General features: G+C 56.0%; 1 protein-coding gene across 3 annotated transcripts in view; it reads left to right on the top strand.

The window, feature by feature from the left end:
• Positions 1–26,742, top strand: part of LOC140386997 (bridge-like lipid transfer protein family member 2) — a 193,835-nt gene that overhangs the window by 82,902 nt on the left and 84,191 nt on the right. For all 3 annotated transcript variants that reach the window (XM_072469961.1, XM_072469962.1, XM_072469963.1), the window contains 9 exons: positions 5,602–6,652; positions 11,411–11,602; positions 11,684–11,886; positions 13,381–13,499; positions 18,055–18,275; positions 18,970–19,160; positions 19,283–19,382; positions 21,899–22,098; positions 24,144–24,414. In XM_072469961.1, coding sequence (XP_072326062.1) covers positions 5,602–6,652; positions 11,411–11,602; positions 11,684–11,886; positions 13,381–13,499; positions 18,055–18,275; positions 18,970–19,160; positions 19,283–19,382; positions 21,899–22,098; positions 24,144–24,414 — 2,548 coding nt within the window. The remainder of the gene's footprint in view (positions 1–5,601; positions 6,653–11,410; positions 11,603–11,683; positions 11,887–13,380; positions 13,500–18,054; positions 18,276–18,969; positions 19,161–19,282; positions 19,383–21,898; positions 22,099–24,143; positions 24,415–26,742) is intronic.

Below are 26,742 nucleotides of genomic sequence, written 5' to 3'. Positions count from 1 at the left end.
GCAGCGCTCCCTCAGTACTGACCCTCTGACAGTGCGGCACTCCCTCAGTACTGACCCTCTGACAGTGCAACACTCCCTCAGTACTGACCCTCTGACAGTGCAACACTCCCTCAGTACTGACCCTCTGACAGTGCAACACTCCCTCAGTACTGACCCTCTGACAGTGCAACACTCCCTCAGTACTGACCCTCAGACAGTGCGGCACTCCCTCAGTACTGACGCTCTGACAGTGCGGTACTCCCTCAGTACTGACCCTCTGACAGTGCGGTGCTCCCTCAGTACTGACCCTTTGACAGTGCGGCACTCCCTCAGTACTGACCCTCTGACAGTGCGGCACTCCCTCAGTACTGACCCTCTGACAATGCAGCGCTCCCTCAGTACTGACCCTCTGACAGTGCAGCGCTCCCTCAGTACTGACCCTCTGACAGTGCGGCACTCCCTCAGTACTGACCCTCTGACAGTGCAACACTCCCTCAGTACTGACCCTCTGACAGTGCAACACTCCCTCAGTACTGACCCTCTGACAGTGCAACACTCCCTCAGTGCTGACCCTCTGACAGTGCAACACTCCCTCAGTACTGACCCTCTGACAGTGCGGCACTCCCTCAGTACTGACCCTCTGACAGTGCAACACTCCCTCAGTACTGACCCTCTGACAGTGCAACACTCCCTCAGTACTGACCCTCTGACAGTGCAACACTCCCTCAGTACTGACCCTCTTGACAGTGCAACACTCCCTCAGTACTGACCCTCTGACAGTGCAACACTCCCTCAGTACTGACCCCCTGACAGTGCAGCACTCCCTCAGTACTGACCCTCTGACAGTGCAACACTCCCTCAGTACTGACCCTCTGACAGTGCGGCACTCCCTCAGTACTGACCCTCTGACAGTGCAGCGCTCCCTCAGTACTGACCCTCTGACAGTGCAACACTCCCTCAGTACTGACCCTCTGACAGTGCGGCACTCCCTCAGTACTGACCCTCTGACAGTGCGGCACTCCCTCAGTACTGACCCTCTGTCAGTGCGGCACTCCCTCAGTACTGACCCTCTGTCAGTGCGGTACTCCCTCAATACTGACCCTCTGACAGTGCAGCACTCCCTCAGTACTGACCCTCTGACAGTGCGGCACTCCCTCAGTACTGACCTTCTGACAGTGCGGCACTCCCTCAGTACTGACCCTCTGACAGTGCAGAGCTCCCTCAGTACTGACCCTCTGACAGTGCGGCACTCTCTCAGTACTGACCCTCTGACAGTGCAGACTCCCTCAGTACTGACCCTCTGACAGTGCAGCACTCCCTCAGTACTGACCCTCTGACAGTTCAGCGCTCCCTCAGCACTGAACCTCCAACAGTGCAGCACTCCCTCAGTACTGACCCTCTGACAGTGCAACACTCCCTCAGTACTGACCCTCTGACAGTGCCGCACTATCTCAGTACGGAACCTCCAACAATGCCGCACTCCTTCAGTACTGACCCTCTGACAGTGCAGCACTCCCTCAGTACTGACCCTCTGACAGTGCATCACTCCCTCAGTACTGACCCTCTGACAGTGCAGCACTCCCTCAGTACTGACCCTCTGACAGTGCATCACTCCCTCAGTACTGACCCTCTGACAGTGCAGCACTCCCTCAGTACTGACCCTCTGACAGTGCGGCACTCCCTCAGTACTGACCCTCTGACAGTGCATCACTCCCTCAGTACTGACCCTCTGACAGTGCAGCACTCCCCCAGTACTGACCCTCTGACAGTGCATCGTTCCTTCAGTACTGACCCAAGATTGGTGGAGTAGTGGATGAGATGGAGGGCTGTTGTAGGCTGCAAAGAGACATTGATAGGATGCAGAGTTGGGCTGAAAAATGGCAGATGGAGTTTAACCCTGATAAGGGTGAGGTGATTCATTTTGGTAGAAAATATTTGAATGCGAATTACAGGGTCAACGGCAGGGTTCTGAGGAATGTGGAGGAACAGAGAGATCTTGGGGTTCATGTCCACAGATCTCTGAAGGTTGCCACTCAAGTGGATAGAGCCATGAAGAAGGCCTATAGTGTGTTCGCGTTTATTAACGGGGCTTGAGTTTAAGAGCCGTGGGGTTATGCTGCAACTGTACAGGACCCTGGTGAGACCACATTTGGAGTATTGTGTGCAGTTCTGGTCACTTCATTAGAGGAAGGATGTGGAAACATTGGAAAGGGTGCAAAGGAGATTTACCAGGATGCTGCCTGGATTGGAGGGTAGGTCTTATGAGGAAAGGTTGAGGGAGCTAGGGCTTTTCTCTTTGGAGCGGGGGAGGATAAGAGACAACTTAATAGAGGTTTATAAGATGATGAGGGGGATAGATAGAGTTGACTATTCAGAGACTATTTCCTCGGGTGGATGAAACTGTTACAAGGGGGCATAACTATAAGGTTTGGGTTGGGAGATAGAGGAGGGATGTCCGAGATAGGTTCTTTACTCGGAGAGTGGTTAGGGTGTGGAATGGACTGCCTGCTGTGATAGTGGAGTCAGACACTTTAGGAACTTTCAAGCGGTTTTGGATAGGCACATGGAGCACACCAGAATGACAGGGAGTGGGATAGCTTGATCTTGGTTTCGGACAATGCTCGGCACAACATCGAGGGCCGAAGGGCCTGTTCTGTGCTGTACTGTTCTATGTTCTATGACCCACTGACAGTGCAGCACTCCCTCAGTACTGACCCTCTGACAGTGCGGCACTCCCTCAGTACTGACCCTCTGACAGTGTGGCACTCCCTCAGTACTGACCCTCTGACAGTGCAGCACTCCCTCAGTACTGACCCTCTGACAATGCGGCACTCCCTCAGTACTGACCCTCTGACAGTGCGGCACTCCCTCAGTACTGACCCTCTGACAGTGCAACACTCCCTCAGTACTGACCCTCTGACAGTGCAACACTCCCTCAGTACTGACCCTCTGTCAGTGCAACACTCCCTCAGTACTGACCCTCTGACAGTGCAACACTCCCTCAGTACTGACTCTCTGACAGTGCGGCACTCCCTCAGTACTGACCCTCCGACAGTGCAACACTCCCTCAGTACTGACCCTCTGACAGTGCAACACTCCCTCAGTACTGACCCTCTGACAGTGCAACACTCCCTCAGTACTGACCCTCTGACAGTGCGGCACTCCCTCAGTACTGACCCTCTGACAGTGCAGCGCTCCCTCAGTACTGACCCTTTGACAGCGCGGCACTCCCTCAGTACTGACCCTCTGACAATGCAGCACTCCCTCAGTACTGACCCTCTGACAGTGCAGCGCTCCCTCAGTACTGACGCTCTGACAGTGCGGTACTCCCTCAGTACTGACCCTCTGACAGTGCGGTGCTCCCTCAGTACTGACCCTTTGACAGTGCGGCACTCCCTCAGTACTGACCCTCTGACAGTGCGGCACTCCCTCAGTACTGACCCTCTGACAATGCAGCGCTCCCTCAGTACTGACCCTCTGACAGTGCAGCGCTCCCTCAGTACTGACCCTCTGACAGTGCGGCACTCCCTCAGTACTGACCCTCTGACAGTGCAACACTCCCTCAGTACTGACCCTCTGACAGTGCAACACTCCCTCAGTACTGACCCTCTGACAGTGCAACACTCCCTCAGTACTGACCCTCTGACAGTGCAACACTCCCTCAGTACTGACCCTCTGACAGTGCGGCACTCCCTCAGTACTGACGCTCTGACAGTGCGGTACTCCCTCAGTACTGACCCTCTGACAGTGCGGTGCTCCCTCAGTACTGACCCTTTGACAGTGCGGCACTCCCTCAGTACTGACCCTCTGACAGTGCGGCACTCCCTCAGTACTGACCCTCTGACAATGCAGCGCTCCCTCAGTACTGACCCTCTGACAGTGCAGCGCTCCCTCAGTACTGACCCTCTGACAGTGCGGCACTCCCTCAGTACTGACCCTCTGACAGTGCAACACTCCCTCAGTACTGACCCTCTGACAGTGCAACACTCCCTCAGTACTGACCCTCTGACAGTGCAACACTCCCTCAGTACTGACCCTCTGACAGTGCAACACTCCCTCAGTACTGACCCTCTGACAGTGCGGCACTCCCTCAGTACTGACCCTCTGACAGTGCAACACTCCCTCAGTACTGACCCTCTGACAGTGCAACACTCCCTCAGTACTGACCCTCTGACAGTGCAACACTCCCTCAGTACTGACCCTCTTGACAGTGCAACACTCCCTCAGTACTGACCCTCTGACAGTGCAACACTCCCTCAGTACTGACCCCCTGACAGTGCAGCACTCCCTCAGTACTGACCCTCTGACAGTGCAACACTCCCTCAGTACTGACCCTCTGACAGTGCGGCACTCCCTCAGTACTGACCCTCTGACAGTGCAGCGCTCCCTCAGTACTGACCCTCTGACAGTGCAACACTCCCTCAGTACTGACCCTCTGACAGTGCGGCACTCCCTCAGTACTGACCCTCTGACAGTGCGGCACTCCCGCAGTACTGACCCTCTGACAGTGCAACACTCCCTCAGTACTGACCCTCTGACAGTGCAACACTCCCTCAGTACTGACCCTCTGACAGTGCAACACTCCCTCAGTACTGACCCTCTTGACAGTGCAACACTCCCTCAGTACTGACCCCCTGACAGTGCAGCACTCCCTCAGTACTGACCCTCTGACAGTGCAACACTCCCTCAGTACTGACCCTCTGACAGTGCGGCACTCCCTCAGTACTGACCCTCTGACAGTGCAGCGCTCCCTCAGTACTGACCCTCTGACAGTGCAACACTCCCTCAGTACTGACCCTCTGACAGTGCGGCACTCCCTCAGTACTGACCCTCTGACAGTGCGGCACTCCCGCAGTACTGACCCTCTGACAGTGCAACACTCCCTCAGTACTGACCCTCTGACAGTGCAACACTCCCTCAGTACTGACCCTCTGACAGTGCAACACTCCCTCAGTACTGACCCTCTGACAGTGCGGCACTCCCTCAGTACTGACCCTCTGACAGTGCAGCGCTCCCTCAGTACTGACCCTCTGACAGTGCAACACTCCCTCAGTACTGACCCTCTGACAGTGCGGCACTCCCTCAGTACTGACCCTCTGACAGTGCGGCACTCCCGCAGTACTGACCCTCTGGCAGTGCAACACTCCCTCAGTACTGACCCTCTGACAGTGCAACACTCCCTCAGTACTGACCCTCTGACAGTGCAACACTCCCTCAGTACTGACCCTCTGACAGTGCGGCACTCCCTCAGTACTGACCCTCTGACAGTGCAGCACTCCCTCAGTACTGACCCTCTGACAGTGCAACACTCCCTCAGTACTGACCCTCTGACAGTGCAGCACTCCCTCAGTACTGACCCTCTGACAGTGCAACACTCCCTCAGTACTGACTCTGTCAGAGTCAGCCTGGTATTTGTCCTTCTCTTCTGAATGAGGCTTAAAGCACACTGTTGAGGGAGCGAGTGTGAGAGAGGATTAAAGCACACTGTTGTGAGAGTGAGTGTGAGAGCGAGGAGAGGATGTGTGTGAGAGAGAGAGAGAGAGAGGATGAGAGAGAGAGAGAGAGACGCGGAGCGTGTGAAAAATAGTAACCTTTTTGTCTAATTGCTTTGTTTTGTTTCAGGTGAGTTCTTTTGATGGCATCAGTGTGCACTGGGACCCTGCCAGCCACATGCATCTCTACCAGCACACCCAGGAAGCACTGTTTCTGCTGGAGACTCTTCAGAAGGCCGTACTGTTGCCGAACATGGGTAGGCAGACGCCGGGAGGAGAGGGGAGGAGGTCCCTGGACCTGGAGCTGGAGCTGAAGAGTGTGATGTTCAGGGCGCGTGTGGGAACCAAGAAGATTGTGCAGCTGCAGGTGGACAACCTCGTCTATTCGCTCCACGCTGATCACAGACTGATCCAGTCGTCACAGCTGGTGCTCAGCTTTGACAAGCACGACATCTTCTTCATGAAGGGGGTGGAGGGGAAGGTGGAGAGAGCGAGCAGCGCCCTCCAGTCCCAACGTGGCTGGTGGGAGTCACCGCATTCGGCCAAGAACGAGCTGTGGGTCGTCAGATTCTTCAGCATCGGCGTGGAGTTCCCCTTCTGCTATGACTTCTCCCAGACCTTCGACAGGTGTGTGACAGTGCAGAAGTGGCTGAAGGCCCTGCACAGGCGGACAGAGCCGCAGAAGGGAGGAGAGACAGTGGAGTCACTGCCCCCTGACCTGCTACTCCGGGTCACCCACTTCTCCTTCGTCTTCCTGGACAACATCTTCGAGGTCAAGTTGCGTGATGACTACGAGCTGATGAAGGACGAGAGCAAGGAGAGTGCCAAACGGCTGCAGCTGCTGGACGCCCGGGTAACGGCGCTCAGGAAGCAACATGGAGAACTACTGCCTGCCCGTAAGATAGAGGAGCTGTATGCAGCCCTGGAACAGACCAACATTAACATGTATGTGCAGCGCTCTCAACGGCTCTACGCCAACACGCCCATGCGCAAGGCCCTGTTGACCTGGGTGGTCACAGATTTGGAGGTCATGGCCTCAGTTGACCCCTCGGTGCACGGAGTTGAGAATGTCATGAAGCAGATGCAGAAAATGGACCCTTTCAGTTTCTTGCCTGATGATGGCCTCCAGCTGACCATCCAGTGGTTCCGGAACGTGAAGTTTGCAGCCAAAGCATTTCTGGGTGAGTGCTGGCAGAGAATTGGGACTGTAACTATAGAGGAAGCTGTATTCCTCATCCCCGTTAAGTCAACTGTTGTCGGAGCACTCCATCTCTGGCATTTGAATCAGAAAGTGAATGGACTCGAACCCCAATCCAGACACATGACCGCATTCACCAGAATGACACTGTCGTGCAAGACTGAGGGAGTGCCACACATTCAGAGGGTCAGTACTGAGGGAGTGCTGCACAGTCAGAGGGTCAGTACTGAGGGAGTGCCGCACTGTCAGAGGGTCAGTACTGAGGGAGTGCCGCACTGTCAGAGGGTCAGTACTGAGGGAGTGCCGCACTGTCAGAGGGTCAGTACTGAGGGAGTGCCGCACTACCAGAGGGTCAGTACTGAGGGAGTGCCGCACTGTCAGAGGGTCAGTACTGAGGGAGTGCCGCACTGTCAGAGGGTCAGTACTGAGGGAGTGCCGCACTGTCAGAGGGTCAGTACTGAGGGAGTGCTGCACTGTCAGAGGGTCAGTACTGAGGGAGTGCTGCACTGTCAGAGGGTCAGTACTGAGGGAGTGCCGCACTGTCAGAGGGTCAGTTCTGAGGGAATGCCGCACTGTCAGAGGGTCAGTACTGAGGGAGTGCTGCACTGTCAGAGGGTCAGTACTGAGGGAGTGCTGCACTGTCAGTGGGTCAGTACTGAGGGAGTGCCGCACTGTCAGAGGGTCAGTACTGAGGGAGTGCTGCACTGTCAGTGGGTCAGTACTGAGGGAGTGCCGCACTGTCAGAGGGTCAGTACTGAGGGAGTGCCGCACTGTCAGAGGGTCAATACTGAGGGAGTGCTGCACTGTCAGAGGGTCAGTACTGAGGGAGTGCTGCACTGTCAGAGGGTCAGTACTGAGGGAGTGCCGCACTGTCAGAGGGTCAGTACTGAGGGAGTGCCACACTGTCAGAGGGTCAGTTCTGAGGGAATGCCGCACTGTCAGAGGGTCAGTACTGAGGGAGCGCTGCATTGTCAGAGGGTCAGTACTGAGGGAGTGCTGCACTGTCAGAGGGTCAGTACTGAGGGAGTGCTGCTCTGTCAGAGGGTCAGTACTGAGGGAGTGCTGCACTGTCAGAGGGTCAGTACTGAGGGAGTGCTGCACTGTCAGAGGGTCAGTACTGAGGGAGTGCTGCACTGTCAGAGGGTCAGTACTGAGGGAGTGCTGCACTGTCAGAGAGTCAGTACTGAGGGAGTGCTGCACTCCCAGAGGTCAGTACCCCATGTTGAACAAATCCCGAAGGCCTACACCCTGTTTAAAACACCTCTTCCAACTCCCTAATCTTTTCCAACCGCAAGAAGTCGTACAATCCCTCCAGCCACGCCACGAGCCTCAGCGGCGCTATCGACCTGCATCGCAGTAATGTCTGTTGCCGGGTAATCAGTGAGGCAGCCACAACATCGGCTCCTTTTCCCCCTCCAGCTGCCTCGGCTCGTCCGATACCCCAGAAATTGCTACCAAAGGCACCGGCATCATCCTCCACTATCCCCGACAGAGCCTCGAATACCGCCTCCCAGAAATTCACCAGCTTTCTACACTCCCAGAACCTACGGGCGTGATTCGCCGTCCCCCTCCCACACCGCTCCTGGGAATATCCCACTTATCCGGGTCCATGTACAAGGGTAACTTCTTCCTTGCAAAGTCCTGCACCTGCTAATATCTAAACTCACCTAATCCCAACCAAACCCCAGGCTCGGCTATCCAACACAGCTCCCACCCACTGACTGCCTCCGTTCATTAGCATACCCTCCCACCTGGAGGTCTAAACAGGGGACCGCACCCAAGCTGCCCCTCTCCCTCTCTGCATACTCCGTACCGTCCCCTCTTTACCCACCCCAATACCCAACCACCCTGTCCAACAACAAACAGCCAACCGCAAACCAAATATTACCCATACATAACGCATCTTAAAAAAGTACCAATAATAACAAAACCAATAACAGAACATTAAAACACCCCACATGCCAACAATGGGCATGAACATAATGCGGTATAATCCATACAAAAGCTCCAACATTGACTCTCCCCAAACCCGTGCACCTTGACAAAGTCATTAGCCTCCTCCGGCGTTCCCCACCCTGGAATGTAACCCAAAGTTTGGCCGGGTATAGCACCCCAAACCGCACCTTGCTCCGAACGAGCGCCACCTTGGCCTAGTTAAACCCTGCCCGTGGCTTGGCCGGGTCAGCCCCAATGTCCTGGTAAATCCAGATCCGATTCCCCTCCCAGCGACAGTCTTGAGTCGCCTCGGACCCCCTCAGAATCATTTCTTTATCCTGGAATTTGTGCAGACGCACAACCACTGCCTGTGGCGGCTCCTCAGCCTCTTGTCTCAGAGGCCGATGGGCACAATCCAGCTCTGGGGCCTTATCGAAGATCTTCTCCTCCACAAACTTCTCAAACGTCCTCGAGATGTCGCCGGCGGCACTCGTTCCCTCCACTCCCTCTGGCAAACCCACGGTTCACACGTTCTGCGCCTGGATCGATTCTCCCGGTTGTCCACCCTCGCACGCAGCACCTTGCAGGCCTCCCCCAACATTGCCACCTCTGCCTCCAACGAAACAATCCGTTCTCGATGATCCGACACCGCCCTTTCCACTTCTTGAATTGTCGCACCTCACGCTTCCAAAGGCTCCTCCACGCGACCCAAAGTCCCGCGAAGGGGGGCTACTGCTCCCTCAATCGCACTGGACCAGTCTCCCTGCATCTCCTGCCGCTTTGACAGAATTCCCCCTGAATAACATCCATCAACTGCCCCACAGACAGTGTGGCAGACAACAACCATTTTTTCCATTGGTGCTGCACCACGAGCGTCGTCCACTCCTGAGCTGGGCTTCTCATCGAGTTTTACCGGGTCTGGTACTCGCCGACATTCCACTCTGGGGGAAAAACCACCATCCTCCTCTCACTTCTCACCCTATTCACAAACGTCACCCATTAAATGGGCAGAAAGGACCAAAACCAATACCTCCAAGCAGAGGCCACCTTGTCTTCGACCGATCCGACCATGGCCGCCATCCTGCACGCGTATTTTGTTCTCTTGACCCATGAGCCCCTGACCCGGGTGCGAAAGGTGAGGCTTGGCTGACACCCATTATGCCCACACGTATTCATATTGTCCCCATGTTAAATTGCTCTGTTTATGCTGGGAATTTAAGCCATAATTCCGGACATGTGTCCACCCACACAGACTGGGAAGGGCAGAGGTTTGCATCCTGGCTTTTGGTGAAAGGCGCAGGAGCAGTAAGGCGGGTTAGGCAGGAAACTAAATCAGCCAGAGTTTGACTGCTCTCCATCACTGCCCTGTGAGGATAACACCGTGAATTTCAACAACACCATTAACACGGTAACAAATCCCGTCACAAGAGCAAAGTTCAAAGAGAATTTGACTGTGAGCCACGTAAGGAGATATTGGGGCAGGTGGCCAAATGCCTGGTGAAAGCGGTCAGTTTAAAGAAGCTTCTTCAAGGACGAGACGGAGTTAGAGAGGCTGAGGGAGGGAAGTCCAGCGTTGCAGGCCCAGATAACTAGGCGCAGCCTGTAAAGGTGGAGAAATTAAAATGAAGAATGCTCCAGAGACCAGAATTGGAGGAGCACTGATATCCCAGATAGATACATAGAAGATAGGAGGCGGAGGAGGCCTTTTGGCCCTTCGAGCCTGCTCCGCGATTCATCATGATCGTGGCTGATCATCCAACTCAATAGCCTAATCCTGCTTTCTCCCCATAGCCTTTGATCCCACTCTCCCCAAGTGCTGTATCCAGCTGCCTCTTGAATATATTCAAAGTTTTAGCATCAACTACTTCCTGTGGTAATGAATTCCACAGGCTCACCACTCTCTGGGTGAAGAAATGTGTCCCTATCTCTGTCCGAAACGGTTTACCCTGAATCCTCAGACTGTGACCCCTGGTTCTGGACACACCCACCATCGGGAACATCTTCCCTGCTCCTACCCTGTCTAGTCCTGTTAGAATTTTATAAGTCTCTATGAGATCCTCCCTCATTCTTCTGAACTCCAGCGAGAACAATCCCAACCCAGTCAATCTCTCCTCGTATGACAGTCCCGCCATCCCTGGAATCAGTCTGGTAAACCTTCGCTGCACTCCCTCGAGAGCAAGAATATCCTTCCTCAGAGAAGGAGACCAAAACTGCCCACAATACTCCAGGTGTGGCCTCACCAAGGCCCTGTACAATTGCAGCAACACATCCCTGCTTCTATACTCGAAACCTCTCGCAATGAAGGCCAACATACCATTAGCCTTTACCGCCTGCTGCACCTGCATGCTTACCTTCAGCGACTGGTGCACAAGGACACCCAGGTCCCGCTGCACACTCCCCTCTCCCAATTTACAACCATTCAGGTAGTAATCTGCCTTCCTGTTTTTGCTTCCAAAGTGAATAACCTCACACTTATCCAAATTAAACTGCATCTGCCATTGATTTGCCCACTCGCCCAACCTGTCCAGATCATGCTGTAGGATCTCTGCATCCTCGTCACAATTCACCCTCCCACCCAGCTTGGTTGCAAGGACTTTGGGAAATTCCTTCTTTGTAATTGTTCCGATTCGGGTTGTGATTGGACCGTGTGACGCCCTCCCATCCGGAAAGCAGCCCAGAAAAAATGCTCTCTTGGCTGAGGAAGCAGAAGGCAGCCGTGACTTAGCAAGTGTGGAGGAAGAGGAGGGGTTGGTTGGGAGAGGGAAGGAGACCTCCAGATCACTAACACCAGTGTTTGTGCCCTCAGTTCGAATCCGGGATTACCCTCGCTACCTGTTTGAGATTCGGGACTGGAAGCTGTCCGGGAAGCTGATCGGAGCCGAGCCGGACGGGAGTCCACGTGCACGACGGAAGGTGAAAATTTCACTTGGGAAGCCCTGGAGGGACATCCTCATTGAAAGGAATATGCCCCCTTTGAAATGGTACCACGAGTTTGAATGTAAGTGCCAGGAGTTTTGGCTGATGGGAACTCTCGTCTAGTTGCCTCACACTCCTCACACTGTTCCTCTTTCCCTCCCAGCACAAATTTCTCTCTTCACCATCGTTTGGGGGCCCTGCTGGGACCCGGCCTGGACTCTGATTGGACAGGCTGTTGACCTCCTCACCAAACCATCGGGGGATCCGAGTCCGCCGCTTAACTGGTGGGACAAAAGTCGCCTTCTGTTTCACGGATCCTGGACCATGGACATCGAACAAGCCAATTTGCATCAGCTTGCCACCGAGGTACTGGCTGCAGAGCGGAGGGGGCGGCTTGGGAGGCGGTGCAGGGAAGGAGTGGGGACTGAGGGGAGAGTGAGGGCAGAAAGGAGGGAACAGGGAAGAGAGGAGAGGGGGAAGAGAGGAGGAAGCAGAGAAGGAGAAGAAAGAGATGGGGAAGGGAAGAGAGTGCGGGGGTCCGGGCAGGGGTGTGCGGGGGTCCGGGCAGGGGTGTGCGGGGGTCCGGGCAGGGGTGCGCGGGGGTCCGGGGCAGGGGTGCGCGGGGGTCCGGGCAAGGGTGTGCGGGGGTCCGGGCAGGAGCGTGCGGGGATCCAAGGCAGGAGCGTGGGGGGGTCCGAGGCAGGAGCGTGCGGAGATCCAAGGCAGGAGCGTGCGGGGGTCCGAGGCAGGAGCGTGCGGGGGTCCGAGGCAGGAGCGTGCGGGGGTCCGAGGCAGGAGCGTGCGGGGGTCCGAGGCAGGAGCGTGCGGGGGTCCGGACAGGAGCGTGCGGGGATCCGAGGCAGGAGCGTGCGGGGGTCCGAGGCAGGAGCGTGCGGGGGTCCGAGGCAGGAGCCTGCGCGGGTCCGAGGCAGGAGCGTGCGGGGGTCCGCGGCAGGAGCGTGCGGGGATCCGAGGCAGGAACCTGCGCGGGTCCGAGGCAGGAGCGTGCGGGGATCCGAGGCAGGAGCGTGCGGGGGTCCGAGGCAGGAGCCTGCGCGGGGATCCGAGGCAGGAGCGTGCGGGGGTCCGAGGCAGGAGCGTGCGGGGGTCCGAGGCAGGAGCGTGCGGGGATCCGAGGCAGGAGCGTGCGGGGGTCCGAGGCAGGAGCGTGCGGGGGTCCGAGGCAGGAGCGTGCGGGGATCCGAGGCAGGAGCGTGCGGGTGTCCGAGGCAGGAGCGTGCGGGGGTCCGAGGCAGGAGCGTGCGGGGGTCCGGACAGGAGTGCGCGAGGGGGAGGAGGGAGTGGTGGGAGAGACCAGGGAGTGGGGAGCACAGTGGTCAGCATTGCTGCCTCAGCTCCCCGTGTTTGCCTGGGTCTCGCTTACACAACCCAAAGATGTGCAGGCTAAGTGGATTGGCCACGCTAAATTGCCCCTTAATTGGAAAAAGAAAGAATTGAGTATTCTAAATATATATATATATATATATTTTTAAAAGCATTGCTGCCGCACGGCCACCTGGGTTCAATTCCCCGCTGGGTCACTGTCTGTGTGGAATTTGCACATCCTCCCCGTGTGTGCGTGGGTTTCCTCCGGGTGCTCCGGTTTCCTCCCACAGTCCAAAGATGTGCAGGTTAGGTGGGGTTGCGGGGATAGGGCAGGGAGGGGTGCTCTATCGGAGGGTCAGTGCTGAGTCGATAGGATTCAATGAAGGAGCGCTGGGGAGAGGAGAGGGTGTACAGGATGCACATGGGGCTGCGCTGGAGAGCGAAGGGAGGAGAAAGTGATCCATGAGGGTCTGTCTTTATTAGACTGGGCACGCTTTGAGGTTACATTGAACATCTCTTGTATTTTCACAACAGGATCCATACAACACAACAGAAAACATGCACTGGGAATGGAACAAGTTACAATTCATCTGGACCAACTGCCAGTTTGTTTTCAAAGGTGATCTTGATGTCAATGTCCGAACAGCTTCAAAGTAAGTGACTGGGCAAAGTCCTCCAAACTCCTACAATCTGCTTCCCTGGCTCATTGTGTCACACTCTCCGAGCCAGAACGTCATGGATTCAAACCATGGGACTTGGTCAGATATTCAAAGCTGACACACACAGTGCAGTACTGAGGGAGTGCCGCACTGTCAGAGGGTCAGACTGAGGGAGTGCCGCAATGTCAGAGAGTCAGTACTGAGGGAGTGCCGCAATGTCAGAGGGTCAGTACTGAGGGAGTGCTGCACTGTCAGAGGGTCAGTACTGAGGGAGTGCCGCAATGTCAGAGGGTCAGTACTGAGGGAGTGCTGCACTGTCAGAGGGTCAGTACTGAGGGAGTGCCGCACTGTCAGAGGGTCAGACTGAGGGAGTGCCGCAATGTCAGAGAGTCAGTACTGAGGGAGTGCCGCAATGTCAGAGGGTCAGTACTGAGGGAGTGTTGCACTGTCAGAGGGTCAGTACTGAGGGAGTGCCGCACTGTCAGAGGGTCAGTACTGAGGGAGTGCTGCACTGTCAGAGGGTCAGTACTGAGGGAGTGCCGCAATGTCAGAGGGTCAATACTGAGGGAGTGCCGCACTGTCAGAGGATCAGCACTGAGGGAGTGCCGCACTGTCAGAGGGTCAGTACTGAGGGAGTGCCGCAATGTCAGAGGGTCAGTACTGAGGGAGTGCCGCACTGTCAGAGGGTCAGTACTGAGGGAGTGCCGCAATGTCAGAGGGTCAGCACTGAGGGAGTGCCGCACTGTCAGAGGGTCAGCACTGAGGGAGTGCCGCAATGTCAGAGGGTCAGTACTGAGTGAGTGCCGCACTGTCAGAGGGTCAGTACTGAGGAAGTGCTGCACTGTCAGAGGGTCAGCACTGAGGGAGTGCTGCACTGTCAGAGGGTCAGTACTGAGGGAGTGCTGCACTGTCAGAGGATCAGTACTGAGGGAGTGTTGCACTGTCAGAGGGTCAGCACTGAGGGAGTGCCGCACTGTCAGAGGGTCAGCACTGAGGGAGTGCCGCACTGTCAGAGGGTCAGTACTGAGGGAGTGCTGCACTGTCAGAGGGTCAGCACTGAGGGAGTGCTGCACTGTCAGAGGGTCAGTACTGAGGGAGCGCTGCACTGTCAGACGGTCAGTACTGAGGGAGTGCTGCACTGTCAGAGGCTCAGTACTGAGGGAGTGCTGCACTGTCAGAGGGTCAGTACTGAGGGAGTGCCGCACTGTCAGAGGGTCAGTATTGCGGGAATGCTGCACTGTCAGAGGGTCAGTACTGAGGGAGTGCCGCACTGTCAGAGGGTCAGTACTGAGGGAGTGCCGCAATGTCAGAGGGTCAGTACTGAGGGAGTGCCGCACTGTTAGAGGGTCAGCACTGAGGGAGTGCCGCACTGTCAGAGGGTCAACACTGAGGGAGTGCCTCAATGTCAGAGGGTCAGTACTGAGGGAGTGCCGCACTGTCAGAGGGTCAGTACTGAGGGAGTGCCGCAATGTCAGAGGGTCAGTACTGAGGGAGTGCTGCACTGTCAGAGGGTCAGTACTGAGGGAGTGCCGCAATGTCAGAGGGTCAGTACTGAGGGAGTGCCGCACTGTCAGAGGGTCAGTACTGAGGGAGTGCCGCAATGTCAGAGGGTCAGTACTGAGGGAGTGCCGCACTGTCAGAGGGTCAGCACTGAGGGAGTGCCGCACTGTCAGAGGGTCAGTACTGAGGGAGTGCCGCAATGTCAGAGGGTCAGTACTGAGGGAGTGCCGCACTGTCAGAGGGTCAGTACTGAGGGAGTGCCGCAATGTCAGAGGGTCAGTACTGAGGGAGTGCCGCACTGTCAGAGGGTCAGCACTGAGGGAGTGCCGCACTGTCAGAGGGTCAGCACTGAGGGAGTGCCGCAATGTCAGAGGGTCAGTACTGAGGGAGTGCCGCACTGTCAGAGGGTCAGTACTGAGGGAGTGCCGCAATGTCAGAGGGTCAGTACTGAGGGAGTGCCGCAATGTCAGAGGGTCAGTACTGAGGGAGTGCCGCAATGTCAGAGGGTCAGTACTGAGGGAGTGCCGCACTGTCAGAGGGTCAGCACTGAGGGAGTGCCGCACTGTCAGAGGGTCAGCACTGAGGGAGTGCCGCACTGTCAGAGGGTCAGTACTGAGGGAGTGCTGCACTGTCAGAGTGTCAGCACTGAGGGAGTGCTGCACTGTCAGAGGGTCAGTACTGAGGGAGCGCTGCACTGTCAGACGGTCAGTACTGAGGGAGTGCTGCACTGTCAGAGGGTCAGTACTGAGGGAGTGCTGCACTGTCAGAGGGTCAGTATTGCGGGAATGCTGCACTGTCAGAGGGTCAGTACTGAGGGAGTGCTGCACTGTCAGAGGGTCAGTACTGTGGGAGTACTGCACTGTCAGAGGTTCAATACTGAGGGAGTGCCGCACTGTCAGAGTGTCAGTACTGAGGGAGTGCCGCAATGTCAGAGGGTCAGTACTGAGGGAGTGCTGCACTGTCAGAGGGTCAGTACTGAGGGAGTGCCGCAATGTCAGAGGGTCAGTACTGAGGGAGTGCCGCACTGTCAGAGGGTCAGTACTGAGGGAGTGCCGCAATGTCAGAGGGTCAGTACTGAGGGAGTGCCGCACTGTCAGAGGGTCAGCACTGAGGGAGTGCCGCACTGTCAGAGGGTCAGTACTGAGGGAGTGCCGCAATGTCAGAGGGTCAGTACTGAGGGAGTGCCGCACTGTCAGAGGGTCAGTACTGAGGGAGTGCCGCAATGTCAGAGGGTCAGTACTGAGGGAGTGCCGCACTGTCAGAGGGTCAGCACTGAGGGAGTGCCGCACTGTCAGAGGGTCAGCACTGAGGGAGTGCCGCAATGTCAGAGGGTCAGTACTGAGGGAGTGCCGCACTGTCAGAGGGTCAGTACTGGGGGAGTGCCGCAATGTCAGAGGGTCAGTACTGAGGGAGTGCCGCAATGTCAGAGGGTCAGTACTGAGGGAGTGCCGCACTGTCAGAGGGTCAGCACTGAGGGAGTGCCGCACTGTCAGAGGGTCAGCACTGAGGGAGTGCCGCACTGTCAGAGGGTCAGCACTGAGGGAGTGCTGCACTGTCAGAGGGTCAGTACTGAGGGAGCGCTGCACTGTCAGACGGTCAGTACTGAGGGAGTGCTGCACTGTCAGAGGGTCAGTACTGAGGGAGTGCTGCACTGTCAGAGGGTCAGTACTGAGGGAGTGCTGCACTGTCAGAGGGTCAGTACTGAGGGAGTGCTGCACTGTCAGAGGGTCAGCACTGAGGGAGCGCTGCACTGTCAGAAGGTCAGTACTGAGGGAGCGCTGCACTGTCAGGGTCAGTACTGAGGGAGCGCTGCACTGTCAGAGGCTCAGTACTGAGGGAGCGCTGCTCTGTCAGAGAGTCAGTACTGAGGGAGTGCTGCACTGTCAGAGGTTCAGTACTGAGGGAATGCTGCACTGTCAGAGGGTCAGTACTGAGGGAGTGCTGCTCTGTCAGAGGGTCAGTACTGAGGGAGTGCTGCTCTGTCAGACGGTCAGTACTGAGGGAGTGCTGCACTGTCAGGGTCAGTACTGAGGGAGCGCTGCTGTCAGAGGGTCAGTACTGAGGGAGTGCTGCACTGTCAGAGGGTCAGTACTGAGGGAGCGCTGCACTGTCAGATGGTCAGTACTGAGGGAGTGCTGCTCTGTCAGAGGGTCAGTACTGAGGGAGTGCTGCTCTGTCAGACGGTCAGTACTGAGGGAGTGCTGCACTGTCAGAGGGTCAGTACTGAGGGAGTGCTGCTCTGTCAGAGGGTCAGTACTGAGGGAGTGCTGTACTGTCAGAGGGTCAGTACTGAGGGAGTGCTGCACAGTCAGAGGGTCAGTACTGAGGGAGTGCTGCACTGTCAGAGGGTCAGTACTGAGGGAGTGCAGCACTGTCAGAGGGTCAGTACTGAGGGAGTGCTGCACTGTCAGAGGGTCAGTACTGAGGGAGTGCTACAGTGTGGAATGTGCAATTTTCAGATGAGACATCCAGTTGAGGCCTGACTACCTTCCCAGAGATGTTAAGGTGGGAGCTGGGCAGAAAGGATGAAACATGTAGAATACTTTTCAAAGTGTAAGATCTCTAATGTATGGCAGTACAGTAGCACAGTGGTTAGCACAGTTGCTTCACAGCACCAGGGTCCCAGGTTCGATTCCCCGCTGGGTCACTGTCTGTGCGGAGTCTGCACGTTCTCCCCGTGCCTGCGTGGGTTTCCTCCGGGTGCTCCGGTTTCCTCCCACAGTCCAAAGATGTGCAGGTTAGGTGGATTGGCCATGCTAAATTGCCCTTAGTGTCCAAAAAAGGTTAGTTGGGGTTACTGGGACAGGTGGGTGCGTGGGGATAGGGTGGAGGTGTGGGCTTAAAAGGGGTGCTCTTTCCAAGGGCCATTGCTGATCCGATGGGCCGAATGGCCTCCTTCTGCACTGTAAATACTATGACAGGTCTTGGGGTGCGCATGGGAAGGAGGTTAAGCTGAAGGTAATTGTCCTTGGCAGCAGGTGGTGGGGAGGGGCTGAGGGTGAAATTGTCAGGTATCAGTGATTCTGCTGGCCTCCTATTTCCTACCCAGATATGATGATTGCTGCTTTCTCCACCTGCCTGACCTGTGTATCATCATTGGCCTCCAGTGGATCTGTGGTGGCAACCCATATGACCACCACATTGTCACCCTGTGTTCCCCAGACAACCTGGAAACCTTGCCGGATACAGAGAAACACGACTCCTATAAACTCTTTCGATCGGAGAATGTTAATTTGTCAATAACCATGGATCTGAATCGGTCAGGCAGAGGTGAGTGACTGCACTTGGCATTGTACTACATGATTACACAGGCTGGGACTGCATGTGTTTACACTGTGCTGCATGTTTATGCAGGCTGGAATTGCATCCATTTCCATTGTCCTGCATAATTACGCAGGCTGGTTCTACATGCATTTACAAAATGTATATTCACATAGGCTGGGACTGAGTTCATTTCTGTTGTGCTGCGTGGTTATGCAGACTGGGGCTGCCTGTCTGTATTTTCATTGCGCTGTGTGGTTGCGCAGGCTGGGGCTGTGTGCATTTACTTGGGCTGCATGATTATGCAGGCTGGGACTGTGTGACTTTATACTGTGGTGTATTTTACGCAGGCTGGAACTGCATACAATTACATTGCACTGCATGGTTACGTGGGCTGGGTCTGTGTACATTTACATTGCACTGCATCATTATGCAGGCTGGGACTACGTACTTTTACATTGCACTGCATGGTTACGCAGGCTGGGACTGCGTACATTTACATTGCACTGCATCATTATGCAGGCTGGGACTACGTACTTTTACATTGCACTCAATGTGACAGGTACAAAGTTCTTGAGGATTTTGTTTCCCGAACATAGTAAGTAATGGGTGTGCAGAGCTCCACCGGGTCATTGCTGCTGCTAGATTGAGGTTTTGGAGTGTGTGTTGTGCTGCTGAATAATCTGGCCCGTTTCTCTCTCAGAGACGCCAGAGCCTCGGATCTTGCTGTACAGCAGCACCTTGCGCTGGATGCAGAACTTTTGGGCCACCTGGACGACCGTCTCCAGACCCATCTGTCGCGGGAAACTCTTCCAAAACCTGAAACCGAGCAAGAAAAAGCTGAGCCAACATTATAAGCAGGTGTCCTTCAATCCGACTTTCCCTCATATTCAGGTAATCGAACTTCCTCTCTCTCCGCTCCAGCGTCCCGGCTCGGCCCTTCCATTTCCTCTTCAATTGTCGTCCCGAACCGAGCTTCTCCGGATGTTCCCTGATCCATTTCTTCCTCCCACCAGGTACATTACTGGGCATCGTTTGCACAGCAGCGTGGGATTGAGGTGCAGTGCAGCCAAGGCCATATGTTTACCAGAGGAACCCAAAGATCCATTCCGCAGGGTGAGAAAGATTTACGCTTCTGAAACAACTTTCACAATGCCGGGCAGCTTTTCAAGTGTAGCCACTGTGGCCAATACCAAAGGCAATCCTCAAGCAGCAATCTTCCACAGGCATTAGCACATAATCTTTTTTATTTTTTTGAATGATGTGGGCTGGGGCATGAAGATTACCTGTTGTCCTTGCTGCACACTCCATATTCTTTGAATAGGCTGTGTGATCTTTAACATGATCTGGAGGTGCCGGCGTTGGACTGGGGTGGGCACAGTAAGAAGTCTTACAGCACCAGGTTAAAGTCCGACAGGTTTGTTTCGAATCACTAGTTTTCGGAGCACTGCTCCTTCCTCGGGTGAATGAAGAGGTGGGGAACACTTCAGCAGTCAAGTGCATTCTAATCTTCGGGTAAGCGTTTTCCAAGGCGGCCTTCAGGACGCGCGACAACGCAGAATCGCCGAGCAGAAACTGATAGGCAAGTACCGCACACATGGGTGTAGCTGAATAAAGGGCTGAATGCCCCTTGACTGTTGAAGTGATCGCCACTTCTTCATTCACCCGATGAAGGAGCTCCTCGCGCTCCGAAAGCTAGTGATTCCAAATAAACCTGTTGGACTTTAACGTGATCTTTAACAGCCACCTGAACTCTCTTTAATGTCCTATTCAAAGCCTCCAGCACTGAAGCACTCTGTCTGCAGCTGCCCAGCAGCCTGATCCCAGGTTAGGTGCTCAGGACTGTCGTCAGGCTGGAATCTTCTGCATCTTCATGGTGAGCTGTGCTGACACAATGCCTTTGTTGAGTTAGATTCATCAAGTAACTCACTTCCTGACTCCCTGACGCCTGTCCACCATCTACGAGGTACATGTGTGATGGGAAATGCTCCACTTGCCTGGATGAGTGCAGCTCCATCGACACTCAAGAAGCTCGACAGCAGCCAGGAATGGGCAGATCAGCACCCCATCCTGCACCTTTAACAGTTACTCCCTCCACCATCGGCGTCCAGGGGCAGCGGTGTGTGCCATCGACAAGATGCGCTGCAGCAACGCACCGGGGCTCCTTCAACAGCACCTTGCAAACCTATGACCTCTACCACCCAGAGGGACAAGGAACACTATCTGCAAGTTCCCCTCCAAGCCACTCACCACCCTGACTTGGAAATATATCTCCGTTCCTTCACTGTCGCCGAGTCAAAGTCCTGGAACTCCCTCCCTAACAGCACAGTGGGTGTACCTGCACCACACGGACTGCAGCGGTTCAAGAAGGCGGCTCACCCACCACCTTCTCAAGGGGCAATTAGGGATGGGCAATGAATGCTGGTCTCGCCAGTGACCCCAACATCCGATGAACACATTTTCTGTTTAAAAGGCTAATTCCGTGGAAGCTTCAACTGACCCTGTCTCTCCAAGTCCCTAAGTCCATGTATCCAGTCGACCTGGATATTGACCATTTCCGATCCCTGTCAAGGTGAAGGTTGAGTGAGTTCAGGTCTGGGCTCAGCTCTGATGTCCTCCTGACTAATATCCCTCCAGCATCTGATGTTTGGGTTTTGGGTTCTGCCTGATCATTGAACACAGTCGCTGTCCGTGACATCCGTGACCCTGTAAGTGTCCACATGTGTTCGATATTATCAAATTCTCGAAATGTTTGGAAAAATCCAAGTGGAGAGATTGATCAATAAATGCTCTCGACTCTGTTTCATTGGGTTAGTCGGTGAAGCCGGGATTGCCACAATTATGTCTCATCCCGTAGTTCCCTTTTTACCCAATATCTTCCCCACAGCCCGGAGTCCGATCATTCATCCGAGTGTGCCCATGTTGCTGGCTGTGCTGCACACGAGCCTCCTCCCACCCCACTTCACCTCACCCTATCACCAAACCCTTCAACCCTCTCTCTCTCTCGTGTGTTTATCCAGCTTCTCCTTAAATACTATTCACCTCAACCATCCTCCAGGAACGAGCTCCACATTCCCCCCACCCCTCCGGAAAGATGTGTTTTTCCGGAATTCCCAATGTTTCCCCTCCACAAATGGAAACGTTTTCTCTACATCCACAATATCAAACCCCAAGATCTTTATCAGGGGCCGCACAGTGGTTAGCACTGCTGCCTCGCGGAGCCAGGGACCCGGGATTGATTCCGACCTCGGGTGACTGTCTGTGCGGAGTCTGCACGTTCTCCCCGTGTCTGCGTGGGTTTCCTCCGGGGGCTCCGGTTTCCTCCCACAGTCCAAAGATGTGCTGATTGGATGGGATTACAGGAATAGGGCGGGGGAGTGGGCCTGGGTAGGGGGCTCTTTCAGAGGGTCAGTGCAGACTCAATGGGCTGAATGGCCTCCGTCTGCACTGTAGGGACTCTATGGTTCTAGTTCACCCTTTAGGCAACCTCTTTTCTCGAGGAAGGTGCCCTGGCCTGCTCTATCTTTCCTGATAATTATAAGCTCTCGTTTCTGGGATGGTCCTTTGCAATCTGGTTTTGAAGGAGCTGTGTAGTCTGGCAGTTTTGCTGAGAGTGTGGCTTGTTTTGTTAGGGGACACGGTGTTGCGCCGACCCATCTCCGAGTGGAACGTCACCGAGATGCGCAGTGATCTGAGTTTGGTGACAGTCTACCTGATGACATCAGCGTTGGAGGAGAGCGCGGAGCAGAGGCTGAACTCTCAGGTCACCAAGACCCATCTCCTCAGCCTGCAGTCACTGAGCTACCAGCGGCAGAGCGACAGAGTGGAGGAGGTAACCCTGTGGGCAAGGGTGCGGATCCCTGAGTGTGGGGGGGGGGGTGCAGAGAGGAGTGATCCTCTGTGTGGAGGGGAGGGGGGGAGGTGGAGGGGAGTCATCCTCTGGGGGAGGGGGGGGTGGAAGAGGAGTGATCCTGGAGGGGGGGGGAAAGGAGTGATCCTCCGGGGGGAGGGGGGGAAGAGGAGTGATCCTCCGGGGGGAGGAGGGGGGAGAGAGGAGTGATCCTGTGGGGGTGGGGGTGGAGAGGAGTGATCCTCGGGGGTGGGGGGGGGGGAGTGGAGAGGAGTGATCCTTGGGGTGGGGGGGGGGGTGGAGAGGAGTGATCCTTGGGGTGGGGGGGGGTGGAGAAGAGTGATCCTTGGGGTGGGGGGGGGTGGAGAAGAGTGATCCTCGGGGGTGGGGGGGGGAGTGGAGAGGAGTCATCCTTGGGGTGGGGGGGGGGTGGAGAAGAGTGATCCTCGGGGGTGGGGGGGTGGAGAGGAGTGATCCTCGGGGGTGGGGGGGGGTGAGTGGAGAGGAGGGATCCTCGGGGGTGGGGGGGGTGGAGAGGAGTGATCCTCGGGGGTGGGGTGGGGTGGAGAGGAGTGATCCTCGGGGGTGTGGGGGGTGTGGAGAGGAGTGATCCTTGGGGTGGGGGGGGTGGAGAGGAGTCATCCTTGGGGTGGGGGGGTGGAGAGGAGTGATCCTCGGGGGTGGGGGGGGGGGAGTGGAGAGGAGTGACCCTTGGGGTGGGGGGGGTGGAGAAGAGTGATCCTCGGGGGTGGGGGGGTGGAGAGGAGTGATCCTCGGGAGTGGGGGGGGGGAGTGGCGAGGAGGGATCCTCGGGGGGTGGGGGGGGGTGGAAAGGAGTAATCCTCGGGGGTGGGGGGGGTGGAAAGGAGTGACCCTCCGGGGTGGGGGGGATGGAAAGGAGTGATCCTCGGGGGTGGGGGGGTGGGGGGTGGAGAGGAGTGATCCTCGGGGGGGGGGTGGGGTGGAGAGGAGTGATCCTCGGGGGTGGGGGGGTGGAGAGGAGTGATCCTCGGGGGTGGGGGGGGGGGTGGAGAGGAGTGATCCTCGGGGGTGGGGGGGGGGGTGGAGAGGAGTGATCCTGGGGGCTGCAGTGAAGGGGGTACGTCTTCTCATTCCCGGCCTGTGTTAAATCCTGTGGCGTCTCGGCAGTGGGGGAATTGATTCTTCGGGGGGGGGGGTTTGAGACTGCACGGCCCGCGGGGTGGTCCACGCAGCTGGAAAAACGCGCGAGTCACTCAAGAGGGATCGTGTTTGACTATTTTCCAAGCCCCTCGCCGGTGATGTTCACGCCCACCAGGGGCAAGAACCTCATTTTAATGGTTTTGTGCGCATCTTACTCTAATTATCCAGCTTCCGCCTTCCCCCCTCCCCACCGCCACATGATCCCCCCCCCCCCTTGCTGAATATGCAAGCCTGTTGAGAACAGGTTGTGATAAATGAGAAACTGGAGAGGGTCCGCCCGGGGTCGCCAATGTAAGCATAGCTCCCGGGGGAGGGGGCCCCCTGAAGGATGCTTGTGACGAGACGGGGGTGCTTTACATTTACATGTGGGGGGGGGGGGGGCATTCAGTTTGTGCGCTGTACAGGGCGCGCCATAAGGTGGTGCCCCAATCTTGCGGCCGGCTCCATCGGGCCCCGCCTCGCCAGACTGACACCGCATACCCCGCCCACTCACTCGTTTTTAACTCGGTGATGCCCGGCATCTGGGGTGAAAACCGGTCTGTGCAACTGGAGAGCCGGTTTCCAGTCGACGCCTGGCACCTTGGAAAAACATGGTACGATTCCGCCCAATTGTATTCCCCGATCTTTGTGTGCTGGCTGAGGCTGCAGGGACCGACTGTTCCCCAAGCGACGGCTGAGGCTGCAGGGACCGACTGTTCCCCAAGCGACGGCTGAGGCTGCAGGGACCGACTGTTCCCCAAGCGACGGCTGAGGCTGCAGGGACCGACTGTTCCCCAAGCGACGGTTGACCGTTTGCTCTGGGTGGTTTTGCCAGAGTTGTTGATTTTGTGTTGTGCTCTGGACAGGAAGTATCGGTGAAGGAGGAGAGGAGTCACACTCACAGGTTGTGCCTGGTCGACCTCCGAGCATCATGGACACCGACCAACCGGAACGTAGCGTTCGGCCTGTACGATGGGTATAAGAAAGCGGCCGTGCTGAAACGCAACCTGTCAACCGAGGCGCTGAAAGGGTTAAAGGTCGACACCGACCTGCAGACCAAGAAACCCAAGCGGCCGCCGCTGGTAACCCCCGTCCCCAAACTGGAGGACGGGAAGCCAGAGAGGAAATCGCTGGAAGGTAGGAGAAACAAAGCGGGAGCAGCAAAGCCCCGGGAAACAGGGAGGAGATTACTGCAGCCAGTCTGAAGTTGCTTTGATGTTGCATTTTATTGCTGCCAAATCAGAAACCATGGCAGCAGACGCGGCAGGAAGATCCCCAGACCAATGTGACCCATAGAGACTGAAACTAGGAGCAGGAGGAGGCCATTCGGCCCTTCGAGCCTGCTCCGCCATTCAATACAACCATGGCCAATCATCCAACTCAACAGCCGAATCCCACTTTCCCCCCCATATCCTTTGACCCCCCTTCGCCCTAATGCTACACCTAATTGCTTCCTGAAAGCATACAATGTTTTGGCCTCAATAACTTTCTGTGGTAACGAATTCCCAGGCTCACCACTCTCTGGGTGAAGATATTTCTCCTCATCTCTGCCCTAAATGGTCTACCCCCTATCCTCAGACTGTGCCAGCTGGTTCTGGACCCCCCCACCACCATCAGGAACATCCTTCCTGCATCCACCCTGTCCAGTCCTGTTAGAATTTTACAGCTTTCTCCCAAACCCGGGCTTCCGGGAGCTGCAGCTGGAGACGTTTCCTGCTGGTCCCGGGGCACTGGCCTTCCACCTGGAGCAAGAAAAGCAAACTAACGCTTTGAGCTCTCCTGCCGTGGCTTACCCCTTTAAAATAAACCTTTGGAAGATGCCTGATATTAAATCCAAATCCAATTGTCTATCGCCCTCCTTTCCTCATCCTTGTTACTACCAATTAGAGCCCTTGCAGTTTATAAACCACAAAACATATTTTCAACTCGAGTTGATGGAAGTTGTGAAGACAAACTGAACTTATCCACTACTTACCAATCAGCTCTGTCTCTTCTCGCCTCAGCAGGGCAAGAACGTTCTCTGGAGATTTACAAGTTACAAAGCAAGGAGAAAAAGCAAAGAGCATCTCTTCTTGCACTGAATTCCCACTCTGCTTCAAATTCCTAAGTTTAAAACTCACTCAGTCTGTGGCCTCGCTCCTGTCTGTGCCCTCGCTCTGTCTGTGCCCTCGCTCTGTCTGTGCCCTCGCTCTGTCTGTGCCCCCGCTCAGTCTGTGGCCTCGCTCAGTCTGTTGGCTTGCTCTGTCTGTGGCCTCGCTCTGTCTGTGCCCTCGCTCTGTCTGTGCCCTCGCTCTGTCTGTGCCCTCGCTCTGTCTGTGCCCTCGCTCTGTCTGTGCCCTCGCTCTGTCTGCGCCCTCGCTCTGTCTGCGCCCTCGCTCTGTCTGTGCCCTCGCTCTGTCTGTGCCCTCGCTCTGTCTGTGCCCTCGCTCTGTCTGTGGCCTCGCTCAGTCTGTGGCCTCGCTCAGTCTGTGGCCTCGCTCAGTCTGTGGCCTCGCTCAGTCTGTGGCCTCGCTCAGTCTGTGGCCTCGCTCAGTCTGTGGCCTCGCTCAGTCTGTGGCCTCGCTCAGTCTGTGGCCTCGCTCAGTCTGTGGCCTCGCTCAGTCTGTGGCCTCGCTCAGTCTGTGGCCTCGCTCAGTCTGTGGCCTCGCTCAGTCTGTGGCCTCGCTCTGTCTGTGGCCTCGCTCTGTCTGTGGCCTCGCTCTGTCTGTGCCCTCGCTCTGTCTGTGCCCTCGCTCTGTCTGTGGCCTCGCTCAGTCTGTGGCCTCGCTCAGTCTGTGGCCTCGCTCAGTCTGTGCCCTCGCTCTGTCTGTGCCCTCGCTCTGTCTGTGCCCTCGTTCTGTCTGTGCCCTCGCTCTGCAGGAGCCTCCCCCACTGCTCATGCACAAAGCTCAATGTGAGGGCACTTTGAAACCTTTTCTTAAATAGAGCTGAGATGGTCTGAGATAACTCCGATGACTCACACACTATCGATTGTGTGGGCTGGTATAATTTCGACAAGGTACACAGATTTCAGACCCATCTAGGGGTGAGGAGTAAAGGTTTGTTAACTGGGTATGAGTGCGTTTTGATATTGTCTGCCTCAAGGCACACTGCTGGGAGTGGGATGAGGCGGGCGACAGCAGGACAGGTCAAGCGAGCTATGGCATCATCTGTGGTTCAAAGGGAGCCAGAATGCCATGGTTTCCAATCCCTCCACAGACAGGAGCCCAAACGCCAGGCCTCACGCTCCAACAGCAGTACAGAGGGGGTGCTGTAGTGTCAGAGGTGCTGTCGTCACGCTCAGTTGAATGTGAAAGATCCCATGACCACTGTTCTCTCCAGTGTCTTGGTAAATATTTATACCGCAACTAACATCATGAAACGATGCAGATCACCTGGTCATTATCACATTGTGGGATCTTGCTGTGCACAAATTGGCTGCTAACTTCCCATAATGGTGACCGCATTGCAGAGGTATGTCATTGG

The sequence above is a fragment of the Scyliorhinus torazame genome, chromosome 12, assembly GCF_047496885.1.
Source record: "Scyliorhinus torazame isolate Kashiwa2021f chromosome 12, sScyTor2.1, whole genome shotgun sequence".
NCBI classification, from domain to species: Eukaryota; Metazoa; Chordata; class Chondrichthyes; order Carcharhiniformes; family Scyliorhinidae; genus Scyliorhinus; species Scyliorhinus torazame.
This window is presented reverse-complemented; position numbering and strand designations above follow the sequence as displayed.